The following is a 26,227-nucleotide window of genomic DNA, read 5'->3' on the forward strand; positions in this document are numbered from 1 at the left end:
GTTACATTTTGTGGAATCGTGCCTGAAAGTTGAAAGGCTTAAGTTAGCTGAGTGAGTTGAAATGGGGCGGGATTGGGGTAAAAAAAAAAAAAAGAGAAAATTGATGATAAAACTGCGTTCCAAGTGAGCTGAGAGAGGACAGAAACAACTGTCCTGTCGTGGGGAGGGATAGAAGAAGAGATCGCTGGCTGGAGAATCCTGTTTTTATTGGTAACAAATGCTCTCTTCAAAGAGCTCTTTTTCCTGTCCCAGAGAGTCTAACGCCCATCACCAGCGCACCCTGGAGGGGCGGGGTGGGGGTGGGGAGCAGCCTCAGCACGGTCACGTGGGCACGCTAACAGTTTCAGAGCCTCAGGCGGGCTCTTTCTGATGAACCTAAAGGGAATTTGCCCCCTGATTTGTTCTAACCTATTACAATTGCTGAAACCTATATTAAAAGCAGTTTCTTTAATGGGTGTGTAAAACGAAGTCATTCACCTTTCACACTATAAATCTAAAATATTATAAATCTAATAATATACCAAAAATACTTGCTTCCTGAATTAGTGAAATCAATGATGACTTTATGGTCTTTATGGTATCTTACAAAACCTGTTGGTGCTGGGCCTGGAGCAATAGGACAAGGGTAGAGCGTTTGCCTTGCACACAGTGGACGCGAAATCGATTCGCAGCATACCGTGTAGTCCTCCTAGGAATGATTCCCTGAAAACACAGTAGGGAGTGAGCCCTGGGCACCACCAGGGGTGCCCTCTACCCGCTCCCCAGATTTATTATATGAACCTTACTTTTGGGACAGGATGCCTTTATGATTGAGATTCACGGAACTGGAGAGATAGTACAGTGGGCAGGGCAGCTTGCCTTGAACGCGGCTGATCCTGGGTTGGATTCCTGACGCCCCATATGGTCCCACAAGCACGGCCTGGAGTGCTCCCTGAGCACTGCAAGGTGTGGCTCCCCCCTCTCAAAAAAATCCCCGAATTTTAGCAATTTGGTATTCCTGAGCATATTTAACGCTAATTTTCCTTTTGTAGCTGTTGCACAGTGAGTAGGGCATTTGCCTTGCCCGCGATTCCTCTGCCCCTCTCAGAGAGCCCGGCAAGCTACCGAGAGTATCTCGCCCCCACAGCAAGCTACCTGTGGCATATTCCATATGCCAAAAACAGTAACAACAAGTTTCAGGATGGAGATGTTACTGGTGCCCGCTTGAGCAAATCCATGAGCGATGAGCAATGGGATGACAGTGACAGTGACAGCTGTTGCTGATTGGCTGTTACTGTATTGATTATACCTGAATAAAGATCAGAGAGGCATTTTGGAAACTGAAGGATTGTACGTTGCAGAGAGTTTAAGCATTTCGATCTTTTTAAACACTGCCTGTGTCTAGCAAAAGGTTCCCATCTGAACGCGTGTAGTTGGTTATTCTGGCTCTCCATAACACCTTCAACCGGAAAACATTGGATGAAACTTCTATCTGTGTAGAACTAGGTAGTAGGAGAGGTAGCCGTGCCTGTGCTCCAGAATCATTGCCTGTTGTAGGTTCAGTGCCGCAAGATGATTCTATTCAGGCTGGAATGATAGTTGCCTTGCACGCTGCCGACTGCGGTTTGATTCCCAGCATCCCATAGGGTCCCCTGAGCACCGCCACGGGTAATTCCTGAGTACAGAGCCAGGAGTGACCCCTGTGCATTGCCGGGTGTGACCCAAAAAGCCAAAAAAAAAAAGATTTTATTCACTAGAAGGAACAGATATTACTATATGGCTGCTTCAGGCTGGGCAGAGCCAGACCCCGTATGCCTAGGGCATGCGGTTTTTTCTTTAATAAATTGTATTTCTTCAGTGTTCTCAGTGATAATGGAGAATGTGGCACAAATTCAGATCTCATTCTGGAGAGCTAGTTTCAAGGCTGCGGCAGTACAAACATACTGTTCTAATTAAATAGCACACTTTTTACCTGCATTTATTGTAAGGACCGCATAATCTGTTGTTATGGTGGAAAGGAGCTTTTTCTACCAGATAGGGTCATTGAAGATTTATTAGAAGAAACTAGCAGAGCTCATTAGAATTCGGTTGAATATACTCAGGTAAATGAGATGAATGGAATTCATTTTCAGAAACAAAATCTAAATAGCATGTGCCTTTTAATTGGATGTCTTTGACCCTTACATTTGATATCGTCCCCATGTTCGACTTGCATGACTGCAAAAAAATGTATGTATACGCTAGAGGATGAATGTGTATCTGAATGCGTGCACTCATGGACCTTCGAGTTTTATTTATTTAGTTATTTATTTTTGGCTTTTTTTCACACTCAACATTGCCCAATGGTTGCTTCTGGCTCTGCACTCAGGAATTAGTCCTGGCAGTGCTTGGGGGACCAAATGAGATGCCGGGGATCAAACCTGGGTCAGCCGTGTTCAAGGCAAATGCCCTACCTCCTGGTACTATCACTCTGACCCCCCTCATGTACCTTTGAATGCATGTGTTTGGGCTGTTATGGTGGAGTCTGTTTCATTGAAGCTTGTGAATTTGATATTGCACTCGTGTCAGAGATGGCAGGGGACAGCACATATCGTGTTGCTCAGTGGTCACTCTGGGTAGTGCTGGTTAGGTTATTCTGGACTGTGCTGGCACTGATGCTCTCCGACCCCTTGAGCCATCATCTCGCCTACCTAGACGCTCTTTTCTGCCTGTGGAGTGATGCTCTTAAATGGAAACAACCCAATGCTTTCAAGATCAGAGGAAATCTGCAAATTTGTAAATTACTGGTTAATAGGTATTTGACTATGCAGTCTAATGCTCATGGTTTTCCTGGTTAAAGGAAGCTTAGAAGTGTAGCATTATTATACTCTTAAAGTTTCTGTTTTGCAGTAGGACTAAGAGAGAAATATCAATTAAAAGTCTAGGTTAAAGAAACGCTTAGGTTACAAGTCTGAATTAGACCCTTTCCCATAGTATTAAATTAAATCAGCAATACCTTTATATCATGGGATAAATAGTTCCAATTTTTTTCTTTTATATATTCTAGAAATAAGGTTCCATTTACATTATATGTATATATATGTATTCCTTGTTTCTATTTGAATTATGAATTTGGATGAAATTAGTAAAACTTGGTTACTTTTTAAACAATAAAAATATAATTCTGTGAAATGGAAGGGATGTAGAAGTGTAAGCATAGATGTGTTTATCATTTTTTTAAGTCCCTATTTAAAAAAAAATTTGTATAGACACATAACATTTATTTTTCAAGATTTTGGAGCTAATATCTTTTCTTTTTATGCATTTTTAGGCAATGCCCCTGCCTTTTTTTTTTTCTATTTTGGCCACAGGGATCACTCCTGGCTCTGCTCAAGGGAACACGTATGGCAGTGCTCAGGAGATCATATACATTACCAGAATCAAACCTCGGCTGGCTGCCTGCAAGACAGGTGCTTTACCCACTGTCCTCTCTCTCTGGCTGAGGAACTTAGATCTTTTTTGTTTGTTTTTGGCCCATACCTGCTGGTGTTTAGGGCTTCTGGATCTGTGTTCAGGGATCACTCCTGGTGGTGCTGAAGGGACTATATGGGATGCTGGGGATTGAACTTGGGTCAGCCATATGCAAAGCAAGAACCCTACCTGCTGTACTATTTCTCAACCCCAGAACTTGAATCTTTGAAGAAAAAAAAAAGTATTACAAGGACCGGAGTGCTAGTAGGATAGGGTGTTTGTCTTGCACATGGCTGGACCAGGTTTGATCTTCAGCATCCCATGTGGTCCCCCTAGCACCACCAGAAGTAGTTTCTTAGTGCAGAGCCAGGAATAACACCTTAGCATCACCAGGTGTGACCCCCTCCACTAAAAAAAAAAAAAAAGAAATTAAGAAGAAAGCAGTATAAAGGCAGCAATAGAAACAGAATCTTACGAATATATTGCCTCTTACGAAGTTCCCAGCCTCTGACATATATAGTACATATTTCTGACTTAATCCTGTTGAAGTTTTGCTTCTTTTGGTTTCATCTTCCTTGTTTGTTCTTAACTTTTTTCATAGTGTTCATGATCTAAGATGAAAATGGTGGGCTCCTGCAGGTTTACTGATCCTTCAGTTTTCATCAGACCTCTCCATAAATTTTAAAGCAGAAATGTTCACCTCAGCCTTCTTTAGGTTTAGATTTAACTTTGAAGATTGTAGAAGTAAACTTCTAATAGGCTAGAGGACCATTTCATTTTTAAACCTTCGAATCAGGTGCAGTGAAGAGAGAACTAAAATTCTGTCTTTAGCTTGATGAGAACTTTGGGCCGTGGGCTTGAGATGGAGGAACCAGAATACGAGGGATGAATTGTTGAACTCATACAAAAAGAATGGAGACTGGAACTTGTAATGAAAGGAGACGGCAGGGTCTGGATAGCTCCGGGAGAGACAAAGTGTTGATTGTTCTGCCTTATCTCTTTATTTATAAGAGTGCTGAAGGAGATTGCTCAGGGTTGGCAAGTCCTGATCTCTGTCCCCTGCACCAAATGTTCTCCCCTCCCTTCCCCTGCATACAACTGGGGTGGGTGTGGCCTGACTAGGGTCCTGAGCAGTCCCACTTAGCCGGGCTGAACACCAAAGCACTCTGCAGGGCCAAGCATCACTGGAAGTGGCTTTTGGAGCCCCAAGAACTGCTCTGATGGGGCTTCTCTCATTCCCCCTGTACCATCACATTTTTAAGAAATGATGTGGCAATTCAAATTTCTTGAGATAACTGGATTTGAAGAAGTATGCAACTCAGTTCATCTCTCCAGTCCTCTTTTTGTCACTGATAGTTAAATCCCACTCAGGTAAGAATGAGTTTATACGTGTGTGTGTGTGTGTGTGTGTGTGTGTGTGTGTGTGTGTGTGTGTATGGGCTTTACGTAGACCCTGGAACTATCTCTTGTTCAAAGCTGTTACTAACCGATCTGGAGTGTACCTTTTACAAAATTATCTTTGTATTTTTGTGTAAGTGCTGTTCTGAATAACACTGTCTTAAGGTTGACAAGAAAGATTATAATTGAGGGAGTTTTTTTTTTCTAAAACAAAGTGGACACTTAGAGAATGATTAGTATTGTAAGAAAATAGGAAGAGTCATATTGAAAGTCTTGAGGATGAAAAGGTAAATGATTAAAACATTTTGCAAGTATTTCCAAAGTAGAAAAGAAATATGGAGGAGATTGTGATAAGAGGATCACAAAGGAGATGGATGGAGGAAAGTCTGAAATGTGTGCTGAGACAGTGCAAAGGGACTCCCACAAAAGTAACCCCACAATGTGTCTGTAGCTCTCTTTTTGTTATCTCAGTGCTAAGCATAATTTAGCATGTACGCAGCAAACAGCAATGCAGACTGTTCAGTATTCATTGGAGGGCTGTTTGATTCTCTGTAAGCAGGATTCCACACAGCGGGTAGGGCGTTTGCCTTGCACGCAGCCTGCCCGGGTTCGATTCCTCTGTCCTTCTTGGAATGCCCAGCAAGCTACTGAGAGTAGCGGAGTCTGGCAAGCTACCCGTGGTGTATTCGATATGCCAAAAAGTAACAAGTCTCACCATGGAGACATTACTGGTGCCCGCTTGAGTAAATCGATGAACAACGGGAGGACAGTGCTACAGTGCTAACTTTTATTATAGAATTTCTCCATTTTCCCTCTTTGCACTCTTAGTGTTTCTTCCTCCAATTTCCATATGGTTCAGCGTGTGCTATTGAGAGGTTGGCCAAAGTCAATAGAGAAATGTGGTTTATGAACCGGAGGTAAGGCACTGCTTTGGAAACCTGACATTATTTCCTAAACTGAACTAGTGCGGTTTCTATGTATTTCAACATCCCAGACTCAACCACGCAAAAGTGTTCCACATCCACATCTCATGGTCTAGTGAATCTGTTTGTTTTAGTTGAACTGATCTGATGCCATAAAGGCAAGGATTGGGTGCCTCTGAATTTACAGAGGACAAAGCATAAGGGATGAACAGGATGTTCAGATAAATGGCCTCAGTGAACTTAGAAATGTCATCGAACATCTGTTACTCTCCTGGTGCTTTCATTTTTTGATTTTAAAAGTGAAGCATGCTAATGGGTAAAAATGAGAATTTCATAAATAAATTTAACAAGAGAATAAAAGAAATAATTTGTTTGAAAATTTTATAGTATTTTTAAAAAAATATATATTTTTTTAGTTTTTGGGTCACACCCAGGGGTTATTCCTGACTTCACACTCAGGAATTACTCTTACTCTTGCAGTGCTCAGGGAATCATGTAGGGTCCCGGGGATCAAACGTGGGTCAGGAGCATGCAAGGCAGATACCTTATACTGTACTCTCTCTCTAGTTCCCAAGTATTAGAGACTTTAAACTTTAGAAAAGTAGAAAGAGTTTTTTTGCATCTCAGTCATTCACCCCAGGTATAATTCCTATAAAGTTTCTTACAATGAAAAACAATGTTATTCATATCTGTACCTTTAAAAAGTTGCATATGTGGAACAATAGCACAGTGGGAAGGGCGTTTACCTTGCACTTGTCGACCTGGGTTGATTCCCAGCATCCCATATAGTCCCCTAAGCACCTCATATAGTCCCCTAAGCATCCCATATAGTCCCCTAAGCACTCAGGAGTAATTCCTGAGTGCATGAGCCAGTAGTAACCCCTGTGCATCGCCAGGTGTGAACCTCCTCCCAGCCAGAAAAAAGCAAACTATGGAGCAATCCTCCTGGCCCTTGTATCTATGGTTCTTGGGTGTCAGGGGAGGGTGGGAAGTGGGGGTATACCGGGGATGTTTGTGGTGGGGACTGTGCACTGGTGGAGGGGTGGGTGTTTGATTGTGTGATTGTAACTCAAATATGAAAGCTTGTAATTATCTCATGGTGATTCAATAAAATAAAATTTTTAAAAAAGCAAAATAAATAAATAAATAAATAAAAAGTTGCATACACTCCCACCCTTTCTCAATTTTTCTTCCCCACCTCCTCCCTGTTTCTTATCTCTAGACCTGGTCTATTTATTAATTCTTACTGTTCTTCTTTGTTATTTACTTGTTTTTTTTTATTGAACCACTGTGAGACAGACCCTTACAAAGCTGTTCATGATTGGATTTTAGTCATACAATATTCCACATCCGTCCCTCCACCAGTGTACATTTCCCACCATCAATGTCCCCAGGGTCTCTCCCATCACCCCCAACCTCCCACCCCCTGCCTGCCTCTATGGCAGGTGTTCTTGCTTCTTTTGCTCTCTCTCACTCTCTCTCCCTCACTCTCTGTCTTTCTCTCTCTTTCTCTCCTTTTGGGCATTGTGTAGACCTGGCCTATTTTAAACTTTATATTGGTCTCATCCTTATTGCTCTTTTTTATTTCTGTTTTTTGCACAGTGTATAGCACACAATGCTTGTTACTATACTACTATTCTACATTTTGCGCTTCTAAAAATTTGTTTCTGTATTTCATAGAACTTTATATATCAACCTAGACAGATCTGACTCATTCTTTTGGGGGGTGTAGGGGCCATACCCAGTGGTAGCGCTTACTTCCAGCAGTGCTCCGGGGGCTATTTGCAATGCTAGGGATCAGTCTAGGATTGACTATATGCAAAGACAAGTGTTGTAACTCCTGTATTATCTCTCCAGCCCTGACCAATTCATTTTAGGAATAGACGCTTCCCATTTATGCATAAAATGATTTTTGCTTGCATATTTGGAAACGATTTAAAAATACATATGAGAGATAAAGTCAATACTGCAATATCAAGGTAAAACATACACATATATCATAAAATGTTGATCTCCAAAATTCTGTTTTTTTAAATAAAACTTTTATTTCTTGGAAATGATTTTTTTATTTGTAAGTGAGGGTTTTTGTAAGCTTAATTAACTTGTCATTTGACTAATTTTTCTATATGAAATACTAATTCACTCTACTTTCACTTACTGGTTACTTCTTCATTGTTTCCTGATTAGATATGTTACTTACATTATAAATTCTTATTTGACCCTCATTTTGTTCCCCACCCAGTACAGATGTGCTTATGTTCTAGCACCAAACTGTTTAAATATTAAGCTTCAGAATATATGTTTCTGTCACTAATATACTATTTTATTTTGAGCCTTTAAAACTTATTTTGCTCTTTATTATTATTTTTTAAATTAAGATGCTGATTTATAAAGCCTTTCATAGTAGAATTGTTTCAGGCATACAATGTTGGAGCACAAGTTCTACTAGCAGTATTCCGGGGTCCCTACAATCCCCCACCCTGCCCTCTTGACAGGAAAATAAAAACTTTGAGCTTTTTCTATTTTCATGTATATATATATTTATTTATTTTTACCGCATCTATATTACTGGGGAAATGTACTCCTAGAAGTCCTTAGACAAACATTAATCCTTGATTTTTTTCTCTAATTAAACAGGTTTGTTACATTGTAAAATAAATTTTTATTTGACCCTAGTTTTGTTCCTTACCCTGGCAATTGAACCTAGAGCTTCAACACATGCAAAGCAGTGCTGTATTATTGAGCTACATCCTCAGGCCCATTTGGATAAATTTTTAATGGTTTCATAACTTCCAAAAAGTTGTCTAATTTTTTAAAGATTGCATTGAACCTTCAGGTTTATTTTAATAGAGTTGACATTTTTACCTCCTTGATCTTATGTCTTTCCATTTAATGAGGTCTTTGAAAATAATTTTTTTGTGGTAGCATTTCAAAAGGTTCTTCATGTAGGATTCACACATGTCCTACTAACATTATGCCAAAGTTTATTGAGTGAAAAACTTTAAAAGCATTTCCAGAAAACTTGTTCACGGAGACCTGGGGTTCTTCTAGGTATAAGCAAACCTAGATCTCCATATTCCTTTCCACATTTGAACATGTTCTAGCATACCTGCCAAAGTCCAGAAAGCATGATTAGGAGGAACAACACTTTTCTCTACCAACTTAGGTTCAAATGGAGTGGGCAGTATCGATGAATTCACAGGCAGATTTATTGGAAAAAAAATTGATAATGTGTGTATGTGGAAGCATGCTCTGAGGAGTTGCTCATGAAAAGCCAGGAGAAGCTTTACATACCGACCTACTGGGATGCAGAGACAGGTGGGAAGGCTTCTGAAAGTCTGAAAGGTTCTGGTCCTATCTACTGACATAATTTCTTGGGAGGTCTTGCTGCTGACTCAGGCTCCGCCCTCAGAGGAGATGTGCTTGTGGAGCAGTTGATGGCAGGTGAATTCTCAGTAGGTCTATTTTCCACAGCCAGAGGAAGGAGATAGAAGCTTCGCACTGTTCAGGAGCTGTTGCTTTTCCCATATATTCTCAGTTTAAAGTAGTACATATGTGGGACCGGAGCAATAATATAATGAGTGGGGCACTTCCCTTGCACACAGCCGTCCTGTGTTCTATTCCTAGCACTAAATAGAGTTTCCCCAGGGCTGGAACAATAGCACAGGGGGTAGGATGTTTGCCTTGCATGCAGCCGACCCAGGTTCGATTCCTGGCATCCCATATTGTCCCATGAGCACCGCCAGGGGTGATTCCTGAGTACAGAGCCAGGAGTAACCCCTGAGAATTGCCAGGTGTGACCCAAAAAACAGACAAACAAACAAACAAACAAATAAATAGAGTTCCCTGAGTCCACCAGCAGTGATCCCTGAGCACAGAGCCAGGAGTGAGCCCTGAGCACACATCACTTGGGGTGGCCCTCAAACCAAAATAAATACATGTAGTAGTACCTATGCACTTCTGTTGGGATTAGTCTTGTTGAAATTTCCCTGTCGAAACATGACATGAAATTGCACAGACAAGGCATCTTGCCCATTATTTTGAAGAGAACATGTGGGTTAAAAGTCGGAGGTAAGAGATCAGTGCAAGGAAATGACACCACAGATGAGAACATGGATGCATTAGCAGAAAAAGAACAAATCTAAGCCTGACCTTTGTCACTGAAGCTGTCTCTCATTCCTGAGATCAGGTCTGTCCTGCTAAATGGTGCTGATTTATGGGAGGTAGAAGGTTGATTTGCAGACAGTTGAGATTTTACACTGTTAAGATGCGATACTACAAAGTGGCTGCAGCAGGGTTCCCAGTAATGGTACTCTTTCCTTTCACAGGGGCAGTCAGCATGCCAAGGCAATGGCGAATTGGAAGGACAGAGGCTCAATTGCTATTTCTTGCTCTCTAGACTCCTTAGCACTGACTGCATAGGGGCAGTCAGTTCTCATGCTCAGATCTTGGACATGTTTAGAACTGCTTTTCTTTTCTTGCCCGAACTTGAATTAAAAAGTACCTAGTGAATTGATCTTGCAATTCATTTGTGGTATCTCTGATGCCTTGTTGTGTGTGTCTGCACATGGTTCTCCTTTCTGTGTGAGGGAGCTCAGATCTGAAACTTGGATAACATTTAGAGAAGGGTACTGGTCAGGAAAGGTGCCAGGTATCCAAGTCCTCATCACTTTCCCCCTTAAAATTGAAATTATTTTCATACCTTATTTTCATGCAAAAGTTAAATGACTAGAATTATTTATGTACAAGGTCAGTGCAGTCTACATTCCATCAGATTGGGATTGACTGTTCATTTCTATTAATTGTAATTAACTGTGGACAGTTGCAAATCTCCATTTCCCGTGTACTTCTGTATAAGGCTAGATTCACAAAACAGGTTGCAAAAGTACCTCTTGATTTTGATAGTTGTGATTACCTTACCGGGTTATTCCTAAATGTGGCCTATTTATTTATTTTCCTGGCCATCAGGAAATGCATCAGGGACATAGCCAGGCTATTCCGAATCATACTTGTGTGACTTGCAAATGAGGAGTATTGTCTCATGACTAGGAAAACATTTACATCATAATCAGTTTTGAACTCATATAGAATATTAATTTGAGGGTCTGCTTTGGTCTAGCCTTTCTGGAAAACAATATGGACAGTCCTTCAAAAACTAGAAATCGAGCTTCCATGTGACCCCGCAATACCACTTCTGGGAATATATCCTGAGGATGCAAAAAAGCACAGTAGAAATGACATCTGTACCTATATATTCATTGCTGCACTGTTCACAGTAGCCAAAATCTGGAAACAACCCAAGTGCCCTAGAACAGATGACTGGCTAAAGAAACTTTGGTACATCTGTACAATCGAACACTATGCAGCTGTTAGGAGAGATGAAGTCATGAAATTTGCTTATAAATGGATAGACATGGAGAGTATCATGCTAAGTGAAATGAGTCAGAAAGAGAGGGACAGACATAGAAGGACTCATTTGTGAAATATAGAAGAACATCACATGAGGCTGACACCCAAGGACAGTAGATACAAGGGCCAGGAGGATTGCCCCATAGCTGGAAGCCTGCTTCATGAGCGGAGGGGAGAAGGCAGATGAATAGAGAAGGATCACTAAGAATATGATGGCTGGAGGAATCAGTCAGGATGGGAGATGTGTGCTGAAAGTAGATAATGGACCAAACATGATGACCTCTCAGTGTCAAGTTGCAAGTCATAATGCCCAAAAGTAGAGAGTATGGGGAATATTGTCTGCCATGGACGCAGAGGGAGGGTGGGAAAGGAGGGTATACCCGGGATATTGGTGGTGGGGAATGTGCACTGGTGGAGGGATGGGTGTTTAATCATTGTGTGATTGTAACCCAAACATGAAAGCTTATAACTATCTCACAGTGATTCAATAAAAAAATAATAAAACTTAAAAAAATTGAGGGTCTGCAGGTGCAATCTATGGAAGCAAACCAGAAGGTCTGAGTGTAGTACAGTTTTTGTGTTTACATAGGAAGAATCCAGTGCTTAGATTAAAATTTGCCTTCAATAGATTTGCCTGGATAAAGGATAGACCTTGAATCTCCTTGAAGGTTTTCTACTGCTATATCACTCTACCATAGGACGAAGGAGTCCCTTTAATATTTCTGTTTTTCAGAATGGATTTAACAGGCACTTGTACTGGCAATAACAAAAGCTAGTTCAGATCCTTCTGAATTAGGTAGATGTTGACATAGCTGACAAGCGGAGTAGTTAGTTAGGGTGACCAGGTCTTGGAAAACTGGTAGATGTGTATTTGGGTTGTGTAGGCATTGTGAAAAAAGAAGTAAGAATTAAGGGAAGAAACAATTGAAATTTTTAATTTTAAAAGGGCTTTCTTTTTTTTAAAGTGGAGTAATATTTATTTATAGGACTATGTCTGTTTTAGGGATCCAATTTCATATCTTCACATACTATGATTACTTCCACTATATTTTGAACTTATATTGCTTCTGTACCATAAAGTAGTGAAAGTTTCATCTTAATAATTAAAAAAAATAACTTGATTCATATAACTCTAGATATCCAGTTATATCATGAGATTAAAAAGATTTTTTTTTGAGAAGCTGAGATTGTGAATTTGTGTTTATGGAACTAGAGACAGATATAGATTTTTGTATTGGAAGAGATTTTGAAATATTCTGATCTCATATCTTCTGATTGATCTCAGAATATTTCTCAAAATGATTTACATTCAGAAAGCTATAGATTTTTATTGAGAGAAATGGACTCTTGTTTCTAAGTGTGTAGGTGAAAGTTCTGTGTTGGCACTTATGGAGATACCATCTCATATCTGCAATAATAATCATTGTAAATGACAATTAATGGTGTAACACTTGTCGCCGTGGCTGTGTGTCTGACATTATAAGGGCTTTATGTGGATGACTTCATTTAATTCTCGATCTTCTCAAGTTACTTTTGTTAATTCTCCTATTGGACAGATTAGAAAACTGACACAATGAAATTGAGTAACCTTCCCTGGGCACATTGCTTGCAGCTGACGGAGCCAGGAACCTCACGTCACCTGCTGTGCTGCTTCACACTGCTACCTCTCCACTGGTGACATCACCCACTTCCCAGTCCCACTGTCTCTGCCTCTTGTGTCTTGCAGTGTTATCAGACTCTCCCTGGATCAACACTTCTGAGTCTTGCAAGGGAAGATGCTTTGAGCTTCAAGAATATGGCCCCCCAGATTGTCGCTGTGACAACCTGTGTAAGAGCTATAGCAGTTGCTGCCATGACTTCGATGAGCTCTGTTTGAAGACGGGTAAGTTCTTTTGGAGTCCTCTCTAGTGGCAAGTAAATGGATGAAAGATCTCCTCTCCCCCTCACCCCACTTCGTACACACCACACACACACACACACACACACACATACACACACACACACATTATTATAGTCTGGTGTTAGGCCCTGTTTTAATCACATCGACTTGTTGATTTCTATTGTGCTTCTTGACCAATTTTGATCATATGACGACTATACTCACTAGTTTGTCAAGTATTATTGCTTTTCTGTGTCCTCCCCCACCCTATCTTTGTCATTTCCCATATTAACTGCTAAAGCACGTGGACTGAAATTGTGCACGTTCTAAAAGTATTAGCGTGCTGTGATTTTTGTTTAGTTTTGATTGTTTTTTGGGCCATAACCAAGGGTGTTCAGGGTTTACTCCTGGCTCTCTCTGCAGGGATTACTCTTGATGGCAATTGGGACACCATATAGGATGGTGCTGGGAATCAAGGCTGAGTTGTCTGTATACAGGGTGTGTGCCTTGCCCACTGTACTATCACTCCATTCCTATGTTTTGTTTTTACTGACAATTTTCTGAGCCAAAGCAGAGTACAGAACGGGGGTGCTTGCCTTAAACTTGGCCACCCTGGGTTCAGTCCCTGGCAACTCATATGGTCGACCCCCCCCCAAGCCTCACCAGGAGTGGTCCCTGAGCACAGAGCTAGGAGTAAAGTTTGAGCAGAAATGGGTGTGGTCTAAAAACAAAATCAAGAGCTACAATAAAACTTTTTCCTTTTGCTTGTTTACATTTATTTGATTTCATCACATCAAGCCATGACTGTTAGTCTACACCGATGTCATTCCTTATCTCCTGTGAGTGAAATTTATTTTGGAAGCCTATTTGAGGTTCCATGTTCTATTATCTTCTCTTATAGTCTAACTGACCCTTTATACTATTTTTTTTTGTTTGGTTGGTTTTTTGTCTTAGGGCTATACCCAGAAGTACTCAGGGATCACTCCTGACTATCCTGGGGGAACCTTATGCAGTGCCAGAGAATTGAACCTGGGTCAGCTGAGTGCAAGTCTTACCCACTGTGCTCTCTCTGGTCCACATTACTTTTATACTGGAACAATCTAAGATGTACAGGTTTCTGAATGAATACCTAGGAGTTGATAGGAAGCAATTCAAAGATGTCTGCTCTTCCACCTGTTCTGTTCTCAAAGCCCAACACAATTTTTTTTTTAAAAATGGGAGCACACTTTGGAGATTCCTTTTAGGCTACTGACCAGGCCTCTCAAACATCATCCTCAAACTCTGAAAAAGAAAATGATCAAACCAATCATGTTATTCTTTGTTTTGGGCCACATCTGACGGTGGTTAGGGCTTATTCCTGGCTCTGCGCTCAGGGATCACTCTTGGTGGGTTGGGGGGACCATATGGGATGCCAGAAATCAAACCTGTGTCCACCTCATGCAAGGCAAGCACTGAACCTGCTTTGCTCTCACTCTGACCCTAAACCTGTTCTTAAAAGCACTAGATGCAGAGACTAGTTCTCTCGACTAAAATTATTACTTGTCTGGGAAACTTTTGAAAACTATAACTCATATTATCATTCTTACTACTCTGATTATTCTAATTATATCACTCGAGACTAAAGAAATAGCCTGTTATTTTTTTAAAAGCCAACATCTACTTCCTAGGTGGTTCATTTTGTTTGTTTCCCCATGAAACGTCATCCCCTTTAAGAAGAATTTTATTAGACTGTCTTGGCATATTATTTCTCCCCAAACCATTTTGGTCACTTTCCTTTGTAACTTCTGCCAGATATAGTTGTTGGTCTGCAGACTTCAGTGTAGAAAACCTCATGGACAGAATATATGAATAGAACAGAAGTTCCAGCAGAGTTCTTTGCCTCTAAAATATTATTTCAAACCAGCAGTCTGAAAATCTTACTAGCATTTTTTGTCTCTGTCTTGGGTATCTTGTCCCTGACAAATCAACTCAGTCCTCTGGTTTCCTGCTCTTAGAGTTCTTGCAAAGTTTAATGGGTCTTCTGATTCGCTCTGAGCTCTGAGTATAGCATATGTCTATCTCCCCAGGTTTAACAAACACAGGCTATAACATGCTTTTAAAGTTCTTGATTTTCCTGTATACAAGAGTACCATAAGCCAGATGAAGAAGAATTGAAATTCAAATGTAAATAGAAGATTGAAAGAGAAATCAAACTCTTTGAAATTCTACTATGCTGACCCAAACACTCCGATAAGGAAAGGAGATAAGAAAAATTACTCAGACTATTTGCTCTCTATGTGGTTTTTAGTATGTATGTATATATATATGCTTATGAGTGTCTATATATCCATATACATACAAATAGGCTTATGTGAAGGTGTATCTCTATATACCTTTTGCACATAATCTTTTTAAATACGTACTATTCCATTGAGTAGATACAGCCTACTCCATTGAGTAATTGAGTAACATTTATATTTTTCCCAATAGTGAATACTCTTCATGCATATTAATTTTTTGTTTTAACATTGAAAATTTTATTCAATTTTCCTTACAAAAATTCTTTGGACTGATATTTGAGGTTCAGAGCATATATTTGTATTCTAAAAATATAGATATATATTATAAAATTATACTTTCAGAAGCACATATTTTTCTCAAGAGACATAGGTGTCTTTCATGACTTCTTTTTTTTTTTTGTGCCTTTTGGATCACACCTGGCAATGCTCAGGGGTTATTTCTGGCTCTGTACTCAGGAATTACTCCTGGTGCTACTCTGGGGACCATATGGGATGCCAGGGATTGAACCTGTGCAAGGCATACGCCCTACCCACTCTACTATTGCTTTGGTGCCTACGACTTCTTTTTTAGCATTAGATTCTGTTTTCTTTTGTTTTCGTCTACCCACAGTGGTACTCAGGGCCTATTCCCAGCACCGTGCTCAGGATACTGCAGGATGCCATAGGGGCAGAACCTATGGCATGTGCACTAGCCTTGGGCTATCTCCCAGGCCCCTAGTCTGTCTCTCTCTGAGACACACCCAGAAGTGCTTAGGGGCTACTCCTGGTTTGTTGCTCAGGGGTTTCTTTTAGTGGTGCTGGCTGCTGGACTCTCTGCTCTGTGCTTAGGGATCACTTTTTTGATGTTTATTTTTAATTTTCAAATATTTTCGTTTTTTGCTTTTTGGGTCACACATGACTATGCTCAGGGGTTACTCCTGGTTCTGCACTTAGGAATTCCTCCTGGCGGCACTCAGGGGACCATGTGGGATGCTGGGGATTGAACCTGGGTTGGCGCTGTGCAAGGTAAAACCACTGGACTATAACTCTGACCCACCTGGTGTTGAAATGGGCCATGTGGTGTCAGAGATTGGACCTGGGCCCCCTGCTTGCAAAGCACGTGCTTCAGTCCATTGGGCTCTCTCTTGTCTGATATTCTTATTTTTGTTTTCTTTTTGTTTGGGGGCCACACAGGCTTGTCCAGAGCTTACCCTTGGTTCGTGCTCAGGGAACTCACCTGACAGTGCTCTTGGGTCCCTATGTGTGGTGCTGGGGATGGGGTGTGTGCAAAAACAAATACTCTAAGCATTCTCTCTCTCTCTCTCTCTCTCAGCCTCTTTTTTTTTTCAAATTTAAAATTTTCGTTTTGGGGCCATGCCCAGCAGTGCCAAAGCTAACTCCTGCTTGCACTCAGGGATTAATCCTAGCGATGCTTGGGGACCATATGGGGCAGCAAGGATCGAACTGGGGTTGGCTGCATTCAGAACAAGAGCCCTACCTGCTGTACTATCTCTCCAGTCGCCCAGCATCCTCATTTTAAAGAATATTTTCTGGGTACCAGAGATGTGGCCCAATGGTACTGTGCATACTTTGAATACATTAAACCTATTTTTGATCCTTGATACTGCACACACAGGCACATACATGCACATTCATGTACACACACAGAATCCTTTTTCCCTAGTTTTTTCTTTTTTGTCTTATTGGACAAAACTCAGCAGTGCTCAGGGCTTACTCTTACACTTAGGAATCACTTCTGGTAGGGATTGGGGGGGGGGAGGTTCAAATGTGATGCCAGGGATCAAATCCAGGTCAGCCTTGTTAAAGGCAAGCGCCCTACCTACCTGCTGTACTATTTGCTTGGCCCAGTCCTTTTTTTTCTGATATGATAAGTCACCATCATATTATTCAGTAAGTTAAATTATGTTTTGTTTATTCATATGCTTGCTTTGAAAATTATACAGTGGACTGACCCTGCCTTGGCTTGGAGGTCACTCTGAGCCTTGATTGTATGTTTGTTGTTTGCCTTTGGTCTTTGGAATACACATGGCGGGTGCTGCACCTGGCACAGAGCCCACGGAACCGGGCTGTGCAAGGGACTGATCCTTGGCTCCTGAAAGCGTGCATTCCAGAGCCATCTCCCTGGCTCCTGATTGTTTTTGTTTGTTTGTTTCTCATGTGATCCTTAATGAAGCCAGCAGTTCTTTAATAAAGGTAGTTTGCAGGTAGTAATTTTTTCAGGGGAGGAGGAATGGTGTTAGGGGGTCACATCCAGTAGTGATGCTCTACACAAAGCGTTTTACTTAATGGAATTAGGGGAGGAATAAAAGTATATGGATGAGCAGAATTCTTCATGAATTAAAGAAAAAAAACCCACCATCCCTGACAGTATCAGTCTCAGCAATGTTGGAGAATCAATAACCATTAGAGATAGCCAGTCCTAGATAAAAGAATTCTCAGCACTTAATAGGAAGAGAAGGGTCTGGAAATTGGGGCCATCTAAAGCTCAGAGCATGGAATTATTAGCACTGTAGCACTGTCATCCCATTGCTCATCGATTTGCTCAATACAAATACAATTCTAAAAATGGAAATAAAACTGTTTTTAGGTGCTTTTCAAGCATAGCAACCAAATCTCATTACCCATTAGTTCACCTCAGTATCTCCTGGTGGAGCTGGTCTGAGGATAAGTTTTCTAGAGCCATTGCCTTCCATTTAGGACACATTTTAGGAGACAAAGATCTGAATTATCCTTTAGCTCCCAAATGTGCTTTTTTTTTGGATTCTGGGAGCACACCTAGAAATGCCCAGGGCTTACTCCTGCTCAGGGATCACTCTTCGTAGGACTTGGGGGACCATATTGGTATTGGGGATAGAACCTAGGTTGGCTACATGCAAGACAAATGCTCTATACTCTGTACTGTTACGTTGGCCCAAAAGGCCATAAATTTTTAATCATCCCACTATAAGTTGTATTTCCTGCCCATTCTGTGGCTATTACCCCAGCCTCTGTTTCCTTCACAGCACTTGGCACAAGCTGTGACAGTTTTATGTACTGATTTGCTGTCTGTGGCTTGTTTTTCCCAATCAAAATGTGAGCTCCATGAAGATGAGACCTTGGCATTCTTGTTCTTCATGATCATCCCACACCTAGAGTATGAGAAACATTGTAGATATATTTACAGAATAAATAAATGAACAATGAAATTAATCAGCACAGCAGTCCTGGATTAATTTCATTGCTGTAACAGCTAGTTAATTTAATAATCCCTTTTTTAAAGTTATCAGCTTATCACTTATTTACAATATTATATACTTTCAAAGATTCTGTTTTGTGAAGACTGTGTTGGTAATACCACAGCAGTCGCCACAGTTCCACTGCTTTCCTACCACCTAAAAGACTCTACATTCCTCCAATCTCTTTCCCTTTGCCCTTGGTTACACCCATAGTTTAACACTGAGTTTAGTTTTGTGATTTCCTGCCACTTCAGCTGCTCTCATAATTCCTAGTCCATACATTAACGTAACCATCTATCTGATAATTATCCTTTACTTCCTTATTTATCCCACCTACCATAGTCACCTCAAAATTCATTCACTTTGGTACAAAAAAGCATGAGCAGCTCTAAATTTAGAGATTAATATTTTATTATGGTACTTTCAATTAGATTTAATTAATCACTGTAAAGTATCAAGCATGTGCCAGGGACAATGGCAGGCATAGTTATGAAAAGAGAAATGTTTGTCACAGAGCTTAGAGTATGATAGATGGAAAAGCCTTATAAAGTACAAAACTCTATTGAAAGTGGAATTATTATTATTCAAGTACATCATTTTATGATTGAGCTATGAGCTCTGAATTAAATATGCTCATGAAGAAATCTGCAACCTAGGTGCTAGTCTCCTTGAAAATAACTCTGATCTCTTATTGTAAGTAGAAGCAAATTTTGATCAATGTTTAAAAGCAATGAGTATTTTTAATATTCCTTTATACCCTTTGTCTCTGTTCAGAACGTTAACATCCAGGTATAATATGGATCCACTCTATTTAATTGCACTGTCATTTTGTAAGTAAATCAAACTGATTAAAGTGAAATAAAGCCACTTATAAAAACAAAGATCTCGGTATAGGAGCTATACCTCCAAAGATTGATACACTATCACAAACCTTAGGTATAATTGATCTTACTGCTCCTTTAGAACAGTTCACCAATGATAGTTTCCATTTCCCAAAGGATCACAGTTACATTTGACTTTAGACCTTGATTTGAAAAGTGAGGAACCTCTCTTTGTAAATCTTCCAGATGTCACCTAGTCTTCAAGCCAGGTCTAATTTCACAAGTGGATGGGATAATGTTGCATATTAGCCATTTGGGGAGGGGGGACACAACTGTTCTAAGTGATTGTACGAATCAATGGAAGAATGTTTTTTGTGATGTTTTCAGCTGGTGGCTGGGAATGTACAAAGGACCGATGTGGAGAAGTAAGAAATGAAGACCATGCCTGTCACTGCTCGGAGGACTGCTTGGCTAAGGGAGACTGCTGTACTAATTACCAAGTGGTTTGTAAAGGTACGTGCTTCCTTGGATGGGTCTTTGCTCCAAGAGATTAAAAATAGGAACTGTTCCAAGAGATGTTAGACTGTGTGGCTCAAACATCTCAAAAACTTAGATATAGTTTTAGGAAAAGGGATGGTGTTACGCTTTCTAAGGTCATATTTCTTTCTGAGTTCTGCTACCTTACACATCAGTGATCTGAAGTAGTCAGGGAATACCCTCCAAATTCTATCACTAGTTAGGACCATTTTATTTATTTATTTTTAAATTAAAAAAATTTTATTGAATCACTGTGAAATACAGTTACAAAGTTTTCATATTTGATCCACACCAAACCCCCACATACCCCCCTCCCACTCCCCCTCTGCCTGTGTGGCAGACATTTGTCACTTTACTCTTTCCTTACTTTGATTCAATTTTCAACAGGAATCTCACTATTATTATTTGGAGGTTTTCCTCCAACAGTCAGACATGCTGGATGGCATCAATAGATTGTGTGTTTTCATTTTTAAGAAAAGGTTGTATGGTCATGTTAGCAGCCACGCGGTTTGGAGATGTCCCAGTCCCACATCCCGGAGCCATGTTAGTAGCTGCTTAGTGTCACCGGAGCTCCATCTGGAGAAGGCGTACCGGCTATACCTCCTCCATCTGGCTCCCCAGTGTTGCTGGCCCGGTCTGGGGTTAGTTAGGACCATTTTAATGAGGAGGTTTTGAGATAAGCTGTCTTGATCTACGGTCTGTATGTGACCCTTAATCTGTAAGAAAATGGGAGAATCAAGGGCAGCAGGAATAGGAAAGCTGGGGAGGGAGGAAGGCAAATGGGGCGTGGTCTCAAGAGTAGACTCACCTTGTCCTGCCCCACTGTGGATTTGGGAAAGGAAATGCCAGAATTCTTACCCTCTTGGCAAGGGGCATGCCTCTTATATCCAGGCAAATGTTAGTGGTAAACTGAGTCACTAGTGAGCATCTGGGCCTAGGACGGCTAAATATCACTCATTGGGAAAGAGGATCAGGTGACAACAGCACTTGTTATAGCCAAGAGCCATACATGGATATGTATTTGGGCTCTGCACAATAATTGTAGAATATGATGCTATGATCCATGATGAATAATTGATGCTAGACCTTTAAAGGTAGGAAAGATGCAGTTTCTTACTCCTTAAACTCTTTGAGGAGTTTAAGTTTAAGTTTTAGCTTAAGTTTAAGTTTTCCATGGCACACACCTGTAGCTGTTAATGGACTTATCTAAGAATCATTAGGTTAGGTTCATTTGTTAGTATCTTAGTAAGTCCTTTTTGCTTCTAACACAAAACCTTTAAGAACAGTTTCTGCTAAGATTTGATAGAAAAAAGTAAATTCTGAAATATGTCTTCAGTTGTGGCAAGAGGATATTAGATTTATCCTGAGGTTGGAAAATTTCTACCCATACAGTTATTATCTTTCTTGATAAAGCATATCATTGATAAATAAACAGAATTTATTTCTATTTCCCTTTTATTTCCATATATGGTCTAGATAGTAATAAGTCACAAAAGTTATAAGAAAAAAATTGTAAGTCCTAGATATCATTGATCATGGAATCATAAAACATTGACTTTGGGGATTTAAAATTGGAGTTCTAGTTCTGATATTTTTGTGATACCCAGGTATGTGTTCTGAGTGTGGCACTTGAGGTAAATCTTCCTATTTAAAAGATCTTATACAGATGAAGTCATGAAATTTGCATATAAGTGGATCAACATGGAAAGTATCATGTTGAGTGAAATGAGTCAGAAAGAGAGAGACAGACATAGAAAGATCGCACTCATCTGTGGAATATAAAGTAACAGAATGGGAGACTAACACCCAAGAGTAGTAGAGATAAGAACCAGGATGTCTGCCCCACAGCTTGAAAACTGGCCTCTCATGCTAGGGGAAAAGACAGCTGAGATAGAGAAGGGAACACCAAGTAGAGGATGTTGGGAGGACCTAGTTGGGTTGAAAGCTGTGTGCTGAAAGTAGACTATAGACTGAACATGATGGCCACTCAATACCTCGATTGCAAACTAAAACACTCAAAAGGGGAGAGAACAAAAGGGAATGCCCTGCTGCAGAGGCAGGGTGGGGTGGTGGGGGCTGGGGTGGCAGTGGTGTAGGGGATACTGGGAACATTGGTGGAGGAGAATGGGCACTGGTGGAGGGATATGAACAATCACTGTATGACTGAAATGCAAACATGAAAGTTCATAAGTTTGTAACTGTACTTCACGGTGATTCACTAATAAAAAATTTAAAAAGAAAGATCTTATACAGTTATCAGTGGTTAGGTTCTTATTTTGTTTTTGGGTCACACCTGGCAGTTCTTGGGAATCAATCAGGCCTCCTGCTTGCAACATTAGTGGTCTTATGTGTATATACATACACATACACACATATATATGTGTACATGTATACATATATATATGTATATAAATATATGTACATATATATGTTTACATATATATGTGTGGGGAGATGGGATGTACCCAGAGGTGCTCATGGCTTACGCCTGGTTCTCCACACATGAATCACTCCTAGCAAGGCTCATGGGACAATATGTGATATCTGGGATTGAACCTGAGTTGACAGTGTGCAAGGCAAGTGCCTTACCTGCTGTTCTATTGCTCTGGCCTATAAATAGGGTATTTTTAATGCTCTTCCCTTAGGACAATTTCTCTAGGGTATTGATCATAAATTTCACTTATGTTTAAGCCATGTGATTTTTGTTTGTCTTAGAACAATTTATGGCAAATGTGTTTTTTGATGATTTTTATTCTTTCTAGAGGAAGTCTCATTTTATATGGGTCCTTTTTTGTTCTCTGTTTTCAGTAGTACTAACTCAGAAAAGATGTAGGCTTATGCTCTCAGATCTTGATGGAAAAATAAAAGTGAGAGATATTATTTGCTTTTATTCCTAAATTCAAGAGCTATACATAGACCCCATGGTGAATAACCTCTCTATTGCAGTCTTCCAAGCATCACCTCTGAGTATTCTAATTCTTTTTCCCTAACTGAGGTGAAGTTGTGCTAAACTCTATGGCTTTTTGCTGTTCAGTGGTGGAGAAAAGAATGTTCCATCTAATGACCAAACAGTTTATTTCTGGATGGAAATAAACATGAAATTTTGTTCACTGACGCCACTAGTGTTTTTTATCTCAAACCATTTAGACTCAGAAAGCTCCCATAAACACAACTTGGGGTTATTAAACTTCAGCTTTCCTCCATGGGTGTACTTTTGTAAGCCAGACCAGACACTGTCCTCATTAAAAAAAAAGGGTTTTTTTATAAGATGTCTGATAAACAATTAGTATGCAAGACACAGATCTTGGAATTATGATCTCCAAGGTTCTTGATGGCATTGATAATTTGTGTTAACAATGTATCCACATATTTTTCTTTATAGGAGAGTCACATTGGGTGGATGATGAATGTGAGGAAATCAAGACCCCGGAATGTCCTGCTGGGTAAGTGGTCCTGTATGACTATAATAAAGCTTTATATATGAATAGATGAAACATCACTGGACATAGGTAGGCAAATAATGGTTAAAGACCATGAAACCTTAAATTCTTTTATATGGGCAAACTTATGAGTACGTGCAAGTCATTTGCCATTCAAAAGCTAGAATGTGTGAGGATGGAGTGATAGTACAGCTGGTAGGGTGTTTGCCTTGCACACAGCCCATCTGGTTTCAATCCCTGCCACCCCATCTGGTCCCCTAAGCACACCAGGAGAGATCCCTGAGAGCAGAGCCAGGAGTAAGCCCTGATCATTGCTGGGTGTATCCTCAATACAAACAAACAAACAAACAAACAAAAACCCAACTAAATAAAAAATCTAGAATATACATCTTGAAGTAGTAAAATACTACCCCCAACCCCTCACCATCAACTTCACATGTATCAGAGACAACATATTCCCTGCATTCCAAAATAGCTAAAGAGTTTCACAGCCTATCACAGAGAAGGAAAGAAACATTTCTGGCAATAACTTTTTCAGTATTTTCCCCCTGGAGTGCTGTTTTGTTTCTTTGGAGGGGAGGGATGGGGGTCCTTCAGAACTTCTCAAAAAGATCATCCAAGATGGTAACTTCTACCAGATGCTGCAGAAACTTGACAAACCGCTGAAGCACTGTGTTGTTGGGGGAAAGCCAAACCTGAGTGATACCCCACAGCGTAAGTGTGACCAGCATAAGGCACTGATTATGCCTTTCAGGAAACACTTGGAAATTCATAGACCCTTAAAATGCCTTGCTGAAAAGAAATTCTTAACTAATGTGTTTTCATGAATAAATTGGTTCAAGTGTATTCTTGTGCAATGCCATCCGGAACATAAAATCCAAGTGTTGGGATACTGTCATTTTTACCTCCTCTTCGACTTTCATGGGCCTCTGGAAGTTCTTTGAAACCTTAGATGGAGCAGCAGTAGTCTTTGGCTCTTGAAAATGTATTCAGTTTTTTTTTTGAGGAAAAATAAGTCCATCTGGCAGAAGGCCTTATTTAAAAACAGGGACCAGAGAGATAGTCTAGCTGACGGTACTATCTTGCATGCAGCTGACCCAAGTTTGGTCCCTGGCACCACATATGGTCCCTTGAGTCCCACTGGGAGTGATCTTTGAGCACAGAGCCAAGACTAAGTCATGAGCACAGATGGATGCCCGCCCAATAAAAATAAACAATAAGGATGACAGTGGACTTTGATATAGATAGTATTGTTCTAAGTGCTTTACATATTTGACTCATTTAAAGTAGACCTTGTTTAGTTTTTAGTCTTGAACAAACTCAAGGCTATACTTGCTGAGGTATCTTCAAATATTTAGAAGTGACTTGGTACATATTTAGTATTTTCAAGTCATTGACCAAATCCTTATTTGGATTGGAATAAAGGGCCACTTTCACTTAGCATGATACTCTCCATGTCCATCAGTTTATAAGAAAATTTCACGCATGCTAAGTGAAATGAGTCAGAAATATAGGGACAGACATAGAATGACTGCTCTCATTTGTGGAATATAAAATGTCATAATATGAGACTAACACCCAAGGACAGTAGAGACAAGGGCCAGAAAGATTGCTTCATGGTTGGAAGCCTGCCTTATGAGCTGGGGGAGAAGGCAGCTAGGATAGAGAAAGATATACTAAGTCAATGATGGTTGGAGGAATTGCTTAGAATGGGAGATGTGTGCTGAAAGTAGATAAAGGACCAAACATGATGGCCACTCAGTATCTGTATTGCAAACCATAATGCCCAAAATTAGAGAGAGAGGTAGTAAGAGGGAAATTGTCTGCCATAGAGGCAGGGGGAGGGGTAGGATTGGTGGGAGGGATACTGAGGACATTGGTGGTGGAAAATGTACACTGGTGGAGGGATGGGTGTTCAATCATTGTATGACTACTGAAACTCAAACATCAAAACCTTGTAACAGTATTTCATGGAGATTCAATTAAAAATAAATTAAAAAATTCCTCTATGGAATATAAGCATATATCTCATAAACTGTTATAAAAACAACAAAAACATAATACTAAATCAACTTCTACATTATTATTTATTATGAATGGATTGATTTCCTGGGTCATCCTATAGAATCATGGTTATATACATAGCCTTAATGATCCAAAAAAAAAAGGGCCACTTTCATCAGAACCAGACCTGGTTTGACACTCTAATTCTTTATTGATAGATTGCTTGGGAGATATCTTCATTAATTTAAATTATTTTTGAAGTTATTTTGTAATTAAACAAAATTTTTAATGTGTTTAGTATCAGTGACAGGAATTCTACCACTGTTCATTTCATGGCCATTCTTTTATTCATTTACATATTGGATAAATATTTTCTCAAGCCTTATATTGCCCCAAAATTTGAAAAATAAGACACAGACTGTTCTCTCTCTCTCTCTCTCTCTCTCTCTCTCTCTCTCTCTTTGTCTATATCTGGTGATGCTCATGGCTTACTTCTGGCTCTGTGCTCAGGAATCACTCCTAGCATGGCTTGGGGGACCATGTGGGATGCCAGGGATCAAAAGTGGGTGGGTATGTGTAAGACAAACACCCTACCTACTGTACTATCACTGTACTATCACTCTGGTCCCCTGTTATTTGAAATGCTCTTTGAATTTTTTTTTTGTGCTTTTTGGGTCACAGGGGTGCACAGGGATCACTCCTGGCTCTGCGTTCAGGAATTACCCCTGGAGGTGCTCAGGGGACCATATGGGATGCTGGGAATCGAACCCCGGTCAGCTGTGTGCAAGGCAAACGCCCTACCCACTGTGCTATTGCTCCAGCCCCCGTTCTTTGAAATTATTAAGGAAAAAAAAGCCTAGAGGAAGAGAAACTTCACTGCAATGTTGATCTTG

General features: G+C 40.2%; 1 protein-coding gene across 5 annotated transcripts in view; it reads left to right on the top strand.

The window, feature by feature from the left end:
• Positions 1–26,227, top strand: part of ENPP2 (ectonucleotide pyrophosphatase/phosphodiesterase 2) — a 131,982-nt gene that overhangs the window by 38,856 nt on the left and 66,899 nt on the right. For all 5 annotated transcript variants that reach the window (XM_055128713.1, XM_055128711.1, XM_055128714.1 and 2 more), the window contains exons 3-5: positions 12,886–13,041; positions 19,741–19,866; positions 23,273–23,333. In XM_055128713.1, coding sequence (XP_054984688.1) covers positions 12,886–13,041; positions 19,741–19,866; positions 23,273–23,333 — 343 coding nt within the window. The remainder of the gene's footprint in view (positions 1–12,885; positions 13,042–19,740; positions 19,867–23,272; positions 23,334–26,227) is intronic.

This window comes from Sorex araneus, chromosome 2 (assembly GCF_027595985.1).
Source record: "Sorex araneus isolate mSorAra2 chromosome 2, mSorAra2.pri, whole genome shotgun sequence".
In the NCBI taxonomy this organism is placed as follows: Eukaryota; Metazoa; Chordata; class Mammalia; order Eulipotyphla; family Soricidae; genus Sorex; species Sorex araneus.